Source organism: Triticum aestivum, chromosome 7D (genome assembly GCF_018294505.1).
Source record: "Triticum aestivum cultivar Chinese Spring chromosome 7D, IWGSC CS RefSeq v2.1, whole genome shotgun sequence".
Lineage (NCBI taxonomy): Eukaryota > Viridiplantae > Streptophyta > Magnoliopsida > Poales > Poaceae > Triticum > Triticum aestivum.
In genome coordinates, this window is record NC_057814.1 from 542,672,874 (window position 1) to 542,685,255 (window position 12,382).

Below are 12,382 nucleotides of genomic sequence, written 5' to 3' on the forward strand. Positions count from 1 at the left end.
ATAGTAGAATGTGAATATCGCACTATTATATGCTTATTCTTTCAGTATTTGGAAAGTGCAATTTCAGTGCAAGTTGTGTGCAAGTTTTGAATTTTTTTTTCATTTTCTTTCTGCATAAAGGGTTTCATTCTTTCTTAGAAAACTTCATTATTTGATTTTGTTTTGTTTTTTTATTTTCTTTCTTCTGAAAGGGTAATACCAATGCCTCGAATTCATTCTTCCATAAAAAAAACTTCATTTTTGATATTTTTATAGTTTTTATTTCGTTTTTTGTATTTAATTTTCATTTTGTTTTCTTTTGTAAGGATAATACCGATCTCCCTAATCCATTACTTTTTAGAAAAAAGAATCAAGTGCTATCAAATAGTTGTAATCCTTTAATTTTTTACCTTTGGTACGATCATGTGACACTATTTAATTATGTAATTGAAACTAAAATCATTTCTAACCAAGCTTAAAAAGTATAATCATGAATCACCCAGCATGCAAAACTTGCATTCATAGGCGTGCAGCGTGCAGCATGCATGCAGCCTAGGTCCCGGTGTTGGGCTTGTGTACGTGAGCATGCATGCGCATGCAACCAGGGTCTCGGTGGTGGGCTTGTGTTTGTGAGCATGCATGCCGCTTGTGTACGTGACTACGTGAGCGCGGTGGTAACAAAGTGACTGACCCAAAAATTTGTTCAGGCGACTTGCCTAAAAACAAAAATCAGTCAACTTACACATAGTCAGTCCCGGCCAACTTTTGATGAGATTGGATTGGGCTCCAAAGAAACACACCAAAAGAAAGACCGGACGAAGGCAGCCCAATTTGTCTGTGACCAGCCCATATACAGGCAGACCGCGAGTGAGGAGGCCCAAAGTACCCTTCTCCGGTGTAGCCAGGGAAAAAGCGGCAGCGCGGCTCTGCTCCGGCGTTTCAATAGTTTGCCTCGCGCCGCTGTGCCGGCTCCCGCGAAACACCGCGCGTTTCCGAAACTAGCCACCGTCGAACCACGGCGTGCCGCGAAGCGCGCATCTCGCCGGGCGCCGTCTCCCAGAACACCGCTCGCCACACGCCGTGCCGCACGGGCGATGCCGGCATGGTGCACCTCGCCAGGCCGCGTCCCCCGCCCGCGCTGCTCCTCCACGCGTCGCGGCCGCCGCTCCCCGCCGCGCTGCCCCTGCCCCTCCTCCCTCCTCCCGCGCTCTCCTCGCTCCTCCTCGCGGCCGTCGACTCCTCCCCGTCCCTCCGGCACCTCCGCAGCCTCCAAGGGCTCCTCGTCCGCCTGCCGCTCCCTGCCCACTCCCTCCCCTACCTCCTCTCCCGCCTCCTCCGCCGACTCGCCGCCCTCCCGCCCCCGCACGCCCCGCTGCCATACGCGCTCTCCGTCTTCTCCGCGCACTCTCCCCCGGACCCGTTCCTCGCCGCCGCGCTCCTCCGCTTCGCGCTCCTCACGCAGCCGCCGCTGAGCCCCTTCCGCCTCTTCTCCCGCCTCCTCCACACCCCCCGCGGCGAGCTCCCCTTCCTCCCGTTCGCCTTCTCCCCGCTCGCCAAGTCCGCCGCGGCCGCGCGCTCCCTCCCGGCCGCCCAGGCCGCCCACGCGGTCTCGATCCTCCTCGGCGGCTTTGATAAGCACCGGTTCGTTGAGAACTCGCTCATCGGCGCTTACGTCGCCTGTGGTGACGTCGGTGCCGCACGGAAGGTGTTTGATGAAATGGTGGTCAAGGATGTCATTTCCTGGACGAGTATTGTGGTGGCATACTCCAAGAGCGGCGATATGGGTTGCGCCGAGGAGGTGTTTGCGCAGTGCCCGGTGAAGGACATGGTGGCATGGACAGCCATGCTAACTGGTTACGCTCAAAATTCCATGCCGGCGAAGGCATTGGAAGTGTTTGATCGGATGGCCACCATTGGCATGGGCATTGACGAGGTCTCATTGACGGGTGCAATCTCAGCTTGTGCTCAGCTTGGCGCGGTGAGGCGTGCTGCTTGGGTTCAGGAGATTGCAGAGAGGAATGGCTTTGGGCAGAATGTGGTTGTCGGGTCAGGGTTGGTGGATATGTATGCCAAGTGCGGACTAATCGATGAAGCACGCAGTGTTTTTGATGGGATGCAGGAGAAGAATGTTTACACATATAGCTCAATGATTGTTGGCCTCGCCTCTCATGGGAGGGCTAAAGAGGCAATTGCTTTGTTCAAGGACATGGTTAGGAGGGCCGATGTGGTGCCCAACCATGTGACCTTTATAGGGTTATTGACAGCTTGCAGCCATGCAGGGATGGTCAGAGATGGGCGCTTCTACTTTGCACAGATGAAGGACAAATATGGGATATTGCCATCTGCAGATCACTATACTTGTATGGTGGATTTGCTTGGTCGGGCTGGATTGGTGGACGAAGCTCTGGATCTTGTGAGGTCAATGATCGTGGAGCCTCATGGCGGGGTGTGGGGAGCGCTGCTTGGGGCTTGTCGGATCCATGGGAATACTGATGTTGCCAAGGTTGCAGCTGAACATCTATTTAAGCTTGAGCCAGAGGGTATAGGGAACTATGTGCTGTTATCGAATACACTTGCATCGGCAGGAAAGTGGGATGAAGTCTCAAAAGTTCGGAAACTAATGAGAACCCGGGGGCTGAAAAAGGATCCTGCTGTCAGCTCGTTTGAAGGCAGAGATGGTTTGGTCCATCAGTTCTTTGCTGGTGACAATTCTCATCCAAAGACCAATGAAATAAAGAAGGCATTATTAGAGCTAGCTGCGAAATTGAAGCATGCTGGTTATGTGCCAATCCTGACTTCTATTGTTTATGATGTGAGTGATGGAGAGAAAGAAAGGCTGTTAATGGGTCACAGTGAGAAACTTGCTCTGTCGTTTGGATTGCTGACTCTTGGATCTAGATGCACAATTCGAATAGTAAAAAATCTAAGGATCTGCGAGGATTGCCATTTGTTTATGCGACTTGCCTCAAGAATTGAGCAGGCTGAGATTATAGTCAGGGACAATATGAGATTCCATCATTTCAAAGATGGAGAATGCTCATGTGGTGGATTCTGGTGAAAGCAGAAAAGCAACAATACTTCAACAAAATATGGCAGAACAGGAACTTGATTGATTAATGCTGCATGTAATAAATTGTTTATTTGGCTTATTTTTTGAGCATTGGCACTCAATATTAAATAGCAGGATAAGCTAACTTCAGTGTGCAACATCTGGTTTGAGAGCAGTTTTGGCTTGGCTAATTTGCTACAATTTGTTACATGATGCAGACCTAAGCTGGCAATGTTTGGGTTATAAATGATCACAAAAGGTCCCATATTCATTTTGCAGAATGCTACTTTAACTTACATTGGATGATGCAGATAAACAAAGGAAATGCAAATGGCGAAACACTGCCCACGGTGTATGTTAGCAAGAATTCCTTTTAGAGCATTGGTGGACATAACTATTGCAGGAGGACAGAAGTCAGGTCATTTCCTACTTGCTAATGTCTCTTTCATTCTGGATTATGGGGGAGGACAAATAAGAAATGAATAGCTGCCAATACTTTGCTATCTTGGTGTTACATTAATGTGCTCCTAGCAAGTCCTTGTGCTTGACAGCCTGAGAAGCTCTAGAATTCCGCATACAAATTACTCACCATGACTGAGGTATAATTCAGACCAAAATTTGGGGCCAGCATGTCAAGGAGATATGATATGCTATGAGATAGCTTGGAAATGTTAACATTTGCTTCTTGCACCATGAAACCAACTGATCTGGGATGCCAATTGGTTGTCAACTTGTCATCGATGCTGACCAGAAGGGTTTCTTTCCCTGCTGTCGGAGAAGAGCCAGTGTGGTGCTTTTGTTGCATTTGAACTGGGGGCAATGCTTAATTTGAGATCGAGATCACCTTCCATAGAAACACTCCAACTTTCACCTTCAACTGATTTACTGCTTTCTGGTCTTCTTTCTTGGTTTCTTGAAGTTTCTTCGTCGAAGAGGTTTAAGCATGACACTGGCTTGCATTCTTGAAGAAACGACTGTTCGGGTACTTGCCTAGTATCAGAGTACTGTGCGTTTCCAAGACAAGCAGATTGGCTAGTCTCTGACGTACAAGAGCTATTCTTGAGGTTTGGCCTGTGGCCCTGCACCATTTCTCGAGTATCTTCTGTTCTGAGTTGGAAACTGTGCTTCTCACCACGTAATTCAGCCATCAGTGCTTTCTGTACCCTGTATAGCCGATGCAATTCATGCACCTGACGCAAGAAAAGGAGGAATGTAAAACTCTGAGTTGCAGAATGACAAAGACAATCACAGAACAGTAGTAGTTGATTTTCAGATGAATGACTGTGCAGGTTAACAGCACCATGCACTGCATTATATCATGAAGGTAAACACATGTTAACTATTCTCGTTGATGACTGCAAACCTGTATTGCAAATTCAAGAATCCAAAGACCTATTCTGGTATTTGAACTTTGAGTTCCCCACTTTTAATCTTTCCCAATCTCAATGCTATATAGATGTCTTGTAAATCTGGTGCTTTATGAGATGAATTATGAATAACAAAACTACTTGTTACCTGTTGTCTGAAGACCTCATCATGTTCCATGATTGTTCTCCGAAGTGATTCCTTGCTGTCGTGTTTGGAATACCTGTCCATTATATCTGCCAAGATGTCGTTCAAAAGCCCTCCCCCACTAGCTTTCAGCAATATTTTGGCTAGTTTCTGAACAGAACCTCTACTTTCTAGCTCTCTAATGATGGTTATTCCTCCTTTCTCCAACAGGGCAAAGAGGATTCTATGAGTACGAAACAAATCAGTAGCCATTCCTGAAACAGTCAGAGGGAAAGGTCAGGCTCGTCACCAGTATTGTCTGCATGGTAAGTGAATTATCACATGAAGTTTTAAACTGCAGCCAGAGTTTAATTCTACGATTTGCTAGGTAGAGTAATTATCATATGCTTGACTGCAGGGATAGAGGGAAATCAGCCGATGCTGGATGCTGGGCCAACACAGCGTCGCGAAATCAAACGTAGAGCAGCAATTCACATGAAGATTCACTCACCTGAAAATCGGCGACTCATGCTGCGGCTGCTTATCTCGCATCTTCACTCTCCTCTGGACTTCGGTTATAGCTCATGAGCACTGGGAACCTCCATACACCGGCAAGGGCACGAACGACGGGCGCAAGCTCTCCTCAGCACCCATTACTCATTTCGCAGCAGCGGATGGCGGCCGAGCATGGGAGAATTGCGAGGAAGAAGAAGCTCTGGAATCTGGATGCAGCAGCAGTAGCAGCAGCAAGGCTCCCTCTCCTCCTCATGCTCATGGAGCAGACCGCATCCTTTTGTAGGAATAACAATAGGCGAGCCAACCAAAAGGGGAGGAAAGGCAGCAATGCAAAGGCTCGAGACAGGCTGTGCGATGGCTAAGCAGGAGCAGGAGCAGGATGCAACGAGGCAAAAGCTGAGGATTTGAGATCGTTGGCAGGAGGCACAGGTATTTGTTTATAACAAACAGGGGAGGCTCAGCTCAAGGAAGGAAGGATCAGGGAAGCGCGGCGGCCAATGGGACGGCCAAATCTCGCTGGTTTAATGAAACAAGGAGGCCAACCTACATGCATGTGGAGTAGATATTTCACGCAGGGCTTGCCGGGACTAAAGATACCAAGGTGTTTTCAAATCGCCACCCCCCCACCCCCACTCTGATATAGGATAAGCGAGGCCAGACATATCTTCACATGTTTGCAGTTTGTAGTAGATCTGCAGATACCGTGGGCCCGCGGCAAGGAGTTATCCTGGGCTGCTGCTGCTGCTGTCCTTGGTTGGTACTGGTAGTCGTCGTCACAGCCCCGGCCCTGGGGCCTGCCCACCAGTACAACAGCCTCTGAAGAAAAGTAAACCTCCGTTTGAGCTTCTTCCATGTGATGTGAGTTGCAAACCTCTTCCTAACTTTGCGTTTTTTTAGCCCTGGACAGGTTGTTGTTGTTGCTGCTGCAGTGCTGCTGTTGCTTCGCCATGTTCGATCCCTGCCTTCCCAGGATTCTAGGACGCCCGTATCTCAAACCAGGCCTTTGTTAATCCCATGATTGCACCGACAAGGTACTAAACTAACCTCTCCTGTTCATCCAAATTGCGTCTGGGTTGACTTAACAGTAGCTAGGCTGTTCAATGATCAGTTCGTGATTTGATTTGGGGTCCAGATTCCATATGGTTTGACTTTTCTTTGTTATTTCTGTGCCCTCGCCTTGATGGATCCACGCCTTGATTTAAGGCAGTCTCGATCATATATGATACGAACACTTGAACTGTTGAACAGTATCCCGAGCTAAGCACCAAGATTTCTTTCGGAACGGCTTGATCTGGAGTTTTAATATGTTTTTCTTTCTTCAGATATGCTAGTGGTACACGCATACATAGGACGGTAGCACAGTACAACGTAGGATAAGATTGCGCTGCCCATCACTACTCGGCTGTCCGAGAATCCTATGTCGACAACTCACCACAACTTAATGCCGGGGCCGGCCATGTTACTTTCTATCCACGCTAACCCCAAACTGCATTCTTTTCTCGTGCACCCTTTTTCCACCAAAGAAGGGATTCTGGATATCAGACTGTCACTGTTCCGAAAAGGATTTGCACTTGGATATATAATATACGGCATGATCAAACTGCTGACCCTGTCTCGTGTTTTCCAGTTCGTGTTCATTGATGAGCCCAATCTTGCTGGTTAGGTTCTCAATCATACGCGCCACTGGTCTTAATTTGTGTGATTGCGTCCGTAGAATGGAGTTAGGATTTGACATTCTACTGTACTATGACATGAGGTGGGAATCTAACAGACATTTCTGTGCAGGAGCCTCCATGCCATATGCCCAATATCAGACAAGCAAATATCTAACATGGAAAGGAACTCCGCAACGTCATGGACTCACGGCCATCCACGTACCACTCAGGGTCAGACAAGCAGCATCAACTCTGGATAACTTGGAGAACAAATCTACTGGCTCTTGTTGCGCTCCCAGTCCCAGACAAGATATTCGATGGTTCCTTTCCTTTCACGAGAGACTAGGCACGGGTGGCCAACTTGCACATGATAAAGGTACAAAAAACAAGCATATTTATTTATTAAATGCTCAATTTCCTTGACAATTCCTCTAACGCACACACACATATCATCTGTGATGCTACGATGCGCTTCCGTGGGCCGTCGGTAACCGCATTTTCTCCGTCGACGCATTGAAACGCGGCGGCTCATTTCCTTTTCTTGAAAGAGAAAAGGAAAAAATTCTCTAGCCAGCCCATGTGTCCGCCCGTGGCGCGCAGCTGATCTCCTGCGTGTTCTCGAAAAACAAAAGCCAGATGCTCATGGGCGGAATTGACCATGTGACTGATGCACCTGTTGGTGGGAGAGTTTGGAGATGTGGAGAATCAGGAGTGGGAGAGAGAGAGGGGGGGGGTTTGGGGAGGACACCAAATAAGGAGCAGCACCAGCGGGCAGCGGCCAAATAATGGCGAGGCGACTGTCGCGCTCGCCCCCGAGCCCCGCCCGACAGGCTACCTGCCGCCGATCCCTTTCCTCGCTGTCTTCGTCGTCCGGGCAATCTCTTAATGAGTTTATTACTGCGTGTGCGCGCGCTTGGTGGCCAGCACAAACAACATCAAACTGGCCGGACGGACGGATCACATGGACCACACCACGTACACCACACCACCACCCCGTGGCAACCCTGTCCCGGTCGGTGTTCACATACGTACTACCAGCTTTGGTCCTTGGATGCCCCCGGGTTTGGACATAGATTATTGGTGCCCTTTTGGACCTTTCCCGGCCTAATTTTCTGCTAGCTCCTCCCCCTTGGAGTGGATCGCAAAGTGGTGTCCAGGGCGTGGTGATATGGGTATCTTATCTGTGACCGTCGTCATGCTATGCTTGATGGTTCCCTTTAACTCTCTACTCTGAGAATGAGTGCTCAACCTTTCTGCAGACAAAAAAAAACTGTAAGCGCATCAATGATTTGGTCTAGTTTGAGATGGACTGGGTTCCACCATTTTTTGCGCTTTACACATACTGCACAGTGAAAAACTGCTTTTGTGCAAAGGCATGATGCAGTTTTTTAGGGATTTGTTTTGCAGAGTCTAGACGCCTCTTTTCTTACCTTTTTCTTTTTCTTTTTTTGAGAATCAGACGCCTCTTTGCAGTAGGCTTTTCAGTTCGATCATGGGCCCTAGGCCCTGGAGTCGATGGGCCACATTAGGCCCAACGAACCTTCACCTTGGTGAAAGGTGAACCACATCCAGAAGCGAAAAGGAATCACGAACGGGTGAGCCTGCCTACGGCTGGCTCGACATCCACGACACACTCCCCCCGCAAACCCTCGCGGCTAGCAAGCAAAATCGGCTTCAGATGAGGCCGTACTCGCCGAATCTCCGGCAAGCCGCTGCCGGCGCCGGCGCCACCAGCGCCCCCCTTGCAGCAGCTCTCGGCAAGGTGCGCACTTCCACTCGTGGCAGCCTTTTATTTTCCAACCATTTCATCGTCCCTTGCTGCACTGACCGATCCAACTTGTGCTGTTGTGCGCAGAGTTCTTCGAGCTCCCTTATCCATGGCCGTCTCAGCTTCGGCCACACGTTGCTGCAGACACCGAACCACCGCGCCAAGAGAGCAGGTGCATGAGCGAAAATAAGAGAAATCACAGCTACATCATGCAAGACAAGTATAGTTCTTTCCAGAATTGTAGGACTGAACATGTGTTGATTGATTGATACCTCAAGGGTGGGCGGTGCGGGTGCTTCCCCTGACGGAGGAGAACGTGGAGAGGGTGCTGGACGAGGTGCGGCCGAGCCTGATGCGGGACGGAGGCAACGTCGCCCTGCACGAGATCGACGGCCTCGTCGTCGTGCTCATGCTCCAGGGCGCCTGCGGCTCCTGCCCCAGCTCCACCATGACGCTCAAGATGGGAATCGAGTCCCGCCTCCGTGACAAGATCCCCGAGATCCTCGAGGTCGAGCAGATCCACGACACCGAGACCGGGCTTGAGCTCAACACAGAGAACGTCGAGAAGGTCAGCCAGATGCTTCGTGCTCACTCACTGATCAATGCTCCATTGTGCATGCCACTTGTCTCTTTTCTGAGCCTCTAAATTTCTTTTACAGCCTAGACAGTTAGTTCAACAAAAATGCATTTTTTATTGATCAAACTGTGAATCTGAAGTTTGTCCAATGTTGTAGCTGCTAGATGAGATCAGGCCGTACCTTTCCGGCACCGGAGGTGGAAGCCTTGAGCTTGTTCAGATTGACGGTTTCGTCGTCAAGATTCAAATCAGTGGACCTGCAGCAGGTGTAATGACAGTACGTGTAGCTGTAACACAAAAGCTGAGAGAGAAAATACCATCGATCCTGGCTGTTCAGTTGACAGAGTAGAAACATGTGCATCAATCGAAGGAAGACAAAATTCAGCTTTGTGATTACGTTTCCATGTCAGTACTTCAGTCTTTTAATTCTGAATCACTGCAGTGAAATACTAAACATACTAATACGGTTGTCATGTACAAGAATTATGTGGCTGGGAGAGAAGAAAACTCATGTCGCCATTTTAAGTCTGAAAGATATAATTCAACAAAACTTTCAACCATTGTTACAACAGTGACAACACTTTCAGACTTCCAGTGCATTCATTCCCTTGGCAAAGGCTATGCAAACATTTTCTGCAGACCTGGAATCTTCAGTTTCTCTAGTGGCACCTGGCTCCACAAAAATTCCTTCTCGGTGTCTCAAACTCTTTATCAACTCAAAGATTCTCCAATCTACATATATTTCTCTCGAATTGGCGGCTTGGGGCCATCTCTTTATTCCCTGTTTGTCCCAGTCAAAGCGAGTTAGGTCATTGCAAGCCTATCTCTTTATTCCCTGTTTGCCCCAGTAAAAGCAAGTTTGTTCTTTGCAACAGCCAACAGTTCACCCTCGACATCAGAGGGTATAAACAGAGACCTTTGCTTAAACCACGCAGGCTTGGAAATTTTACATTGTCCAAGAAATAAAATATGTTTCTTTTCAAAAGGGACCACAAGAGGGTTGATAGCTTCACGCAGCTTCTTCTTCAGCTTGATGCTCCTCCAACTGGGTTGCCTTCATCATTTGCCTAATCTCGTCAATCTTCCCAAACTCCCGCTTCTTCTTCAAGAACCCTTCCAAAACCCTGAATGCACGCTCCGTAGGTGCCATTCCCATCTCAACCAGCTCCCGGAAGCACCTATATGCTTCACCAACCACATCTCTGCAGCATAAACCAGTAACCAGAACATCCAACGCATGCCTATGTGGTACACATCCTTTCCCGATCAGATAATCCCACAGCTCCAGGCCAAGATCCGGTCGCCCATTCTCGCAAAAGACCTTCATGAGCAGCATTGTCGTCCTGGTTCTTGGCATGAACCCTGAGCCAATCATCTTGCTGTATATCTTCCAGATCCCCTCCAAATCACCAGCCCTCTGGAACCCACACAGCATCGTGTTGTAGGTGACATCGTCCAGACCAAAACCTTTCTGCTCCATCTCGCTCATGAGCGCCATCCCGGACTGCAAATCCCTTGCCCTCACATAGGCCCCCATGAGCGCATTGTGAGCTCCACGGTCCGGAGTCACGCCGCACTGCTCCATTTCGTCGAACAGGAGGCGTGCACGGGCCGCGTCCCTCACGATCCCGGCCCCGTATATCAGCGTGGTGAAAACCTGCAGCGTCGGCTTGCAGTTCTCCCTCTTGCGCATTTCGTCGAGCAGCTGGAGGGCATCCAGAAACCTGCCTTTCTTGCAGTAGGCGTCCATCCTCACGCAGTAGGACACGGCGTCCGGGACGAAGCCGCGCAGCACGGCGTCATGGTAGAAGAGGTCGAGCGCCTGCGCGTGGCCGGCCTCCTTGAACCCGAGCAGCAGCGTGTTGAAGGTGCGGGTGTCGGGCGGGTACGCGTCGCAGTACCGGTGGAACAGCGCGCGCGCCTCGGCGACGCGTCCGCGGGCGCAGAAGACGCGGAGCAGCGCGTTCAGCTCGGCGGCGCCGAACGAGCGCCCCGCGCGCGCCCAGACGGCGGCGGCGGACTCGAAGCGGCTGACGGCGGCCGCGAAGGACGCGCCGGGGGCGGAGGCGCAGAGCGCGGTGGAGAGGACGACGGAGAGGGCGGGCACGGAGAGGAGGTGGGGGTGGGTGGACGGGAGCGACTCGAGCAGCTGGAAGGAGTGGTGCGCGTAGCGGCGGGAGCGCGCGAGCAGGCGGAGGAGAACGGGGAGGGAGCTCTCCGGGACTGGGAAGTGGGGGAGCTCGAGCAAGCGGCGGAACAGGGAGAGCGCCGGGAGGGGCGGGGAGTGGGAGAGCAGGAGGTGGGAGAGGAGCGGCGTGAGGAGGGAAGGCGAGGAGGGCAGGATGGCGGTGAGGAGCGGCGGGATCGCCGGCGCGTGCGTGAGGAGGAGGCGGGCGAGGTGCGGGACGGTCGGGGCGAGGAGCCGCTGGGCGGCGCGCGGCGGCGGCAGCAGGTTGGGCATGGCCGCGAGGCGCACCGGTCTCCGAGCTCCGGGGGAGGAATTTAACAAATGGAAATGATAACTGGTTGACGTTCGTCAGGAACGATTTTCCAGCGGACTATGTGGGAACCTTTGAATTTGGTGGCACGAATCTTGGCGCATGTCTCCTGCCACATAAGCATCGAGCAGTCGTTCGCTCTGAACGAGAACCACGCGAACGAGGGCGCTGAAGTACCCTCTCACTCACTTGCTCCGTAGATTCCCCCTCCCCGCTCTCTTATCCTCGTCTCCATCAGGCGGTGCGGGGGAGAGGTCGTCCGGGAGGAGATGGCGGCCTCCTCGCTCGACACACACCTCAACGCCCCCATCGACGACACGCACCTCAACGCCCCCATCGACGACGAGGTGAGCTGGGTCACCGGGGAGGCTACGGCGAGCAAAGCTGCGCGGCGGTCTTGTCATGAGGACGCGAAGCGGTGCATCTCATATGGCCACCGGCTCTGGAAAGGAAGCAGGCGCTGCGCCGCTAGTTGGGCCCTGCTCCTATTTGTTTTACCATGCCATGAGCTGATTTAAACCGGAAATGCTGTTGTGTGTGCTTTTGGTGCTTGAGTCGTGTTGCGCTCTATTTTTTGTTTGTTTTGCACTCGAAGAACTGATTTTTTACTGGAATGAAATTGAATTGAAGTTGTGCGTGCTCAATTTGTTTGCTTAACAGAACCCATCATTTCAGGATGGGAGAATGTACCGGATTTTTAGCACGTACAACCATCAAACCAGAGACCAAAGCAGGGCTTCACAAAACTTTGGTCTCGAAAAGTAGGGCTTCACAAAACTTAGGTATCGAAAAGTATCATGGTACGTCGTCCTCCCTTGAAATGGAACTTGTGTCAAAAATTGTATTTTC

The 12,382-nt window shown here is 50.8% G+C and overlaps 3 protein-coding genes across 3 annotated transcripts; 2 read left to right on the forward strand and 1 right to left on the reverse strand.

Annotated features, from left to right (window-relative positions):
• The first annotated feature begins 909 nt into the window (after positions 1-909).
• Positions 910-3,293, forward strand: LOC123164219 (pentatricopeptide repeat-containing protein At5g44230-like). The gene has a single exon (XM_044581631.1). It carries the CDS (start codon positions 1,082-1,084, stop codon positions 3,035-3,037), a length of 1,956 nt encoding a protein of 651 aa, XP_044437566.1. The 5' UTR covers positions 910-1,081; the 3' UTR covers positions 3,038-3,293.
• A 207-nt stretch (positions 3,294-3,500) lies between these two features.
• Positions 3,501-5,425, reverse strand: LOC123164220 (uncharacterized). The gene is made up of 3 exons (XM_044581632.1): positions 5,031-5,425; positions 4,544-4,794; positions 3,501-4,218 (listed from the first exon to the last, which is right to left on the reverse strand). Exons 1-3 carry the CDS (start codon positions 5,047-5,049, stop codon positions 3,763-3,765), a joined length of 726 nt encoding a protein of 241 aa, XP_044437567.1. The 5' UTR covers positions 5,050-5,425; the 3' UTR covers positions 3,501-3,762.
• A 242-nt stretch (positions 5,426-5,667) lies between these two features.
• Positions 5,668-9,431, forward strand: LOC123164221 (nifU-like protein 3, chloroplastic). The gene is made up of 7 exons (XM_044581634.1): positions 5,668-5,861; positions 5,933-6,066; positions 6,821-7,066; positions 8,150-8,452; positions 8,546-8,630; positions 8,737-9,026; positions 9,193-9,431. Exons 4-7 carry the CDS (start codon positions 8,369-8,371, stop codon positions 9,382-9,384), a joined length of 651 nt encoding a protein of 216 aa, XP_044437569.1. The 5' UTR covers positions 5,668-5,861; positions 5,933-6,066; positions 6,821-7,066; positions 8,150-8,368; the 3' UTR covers positions 9,385-9,431.
• Positions 9,432-12,382: the final 2,951 nt, after the last annotated feature.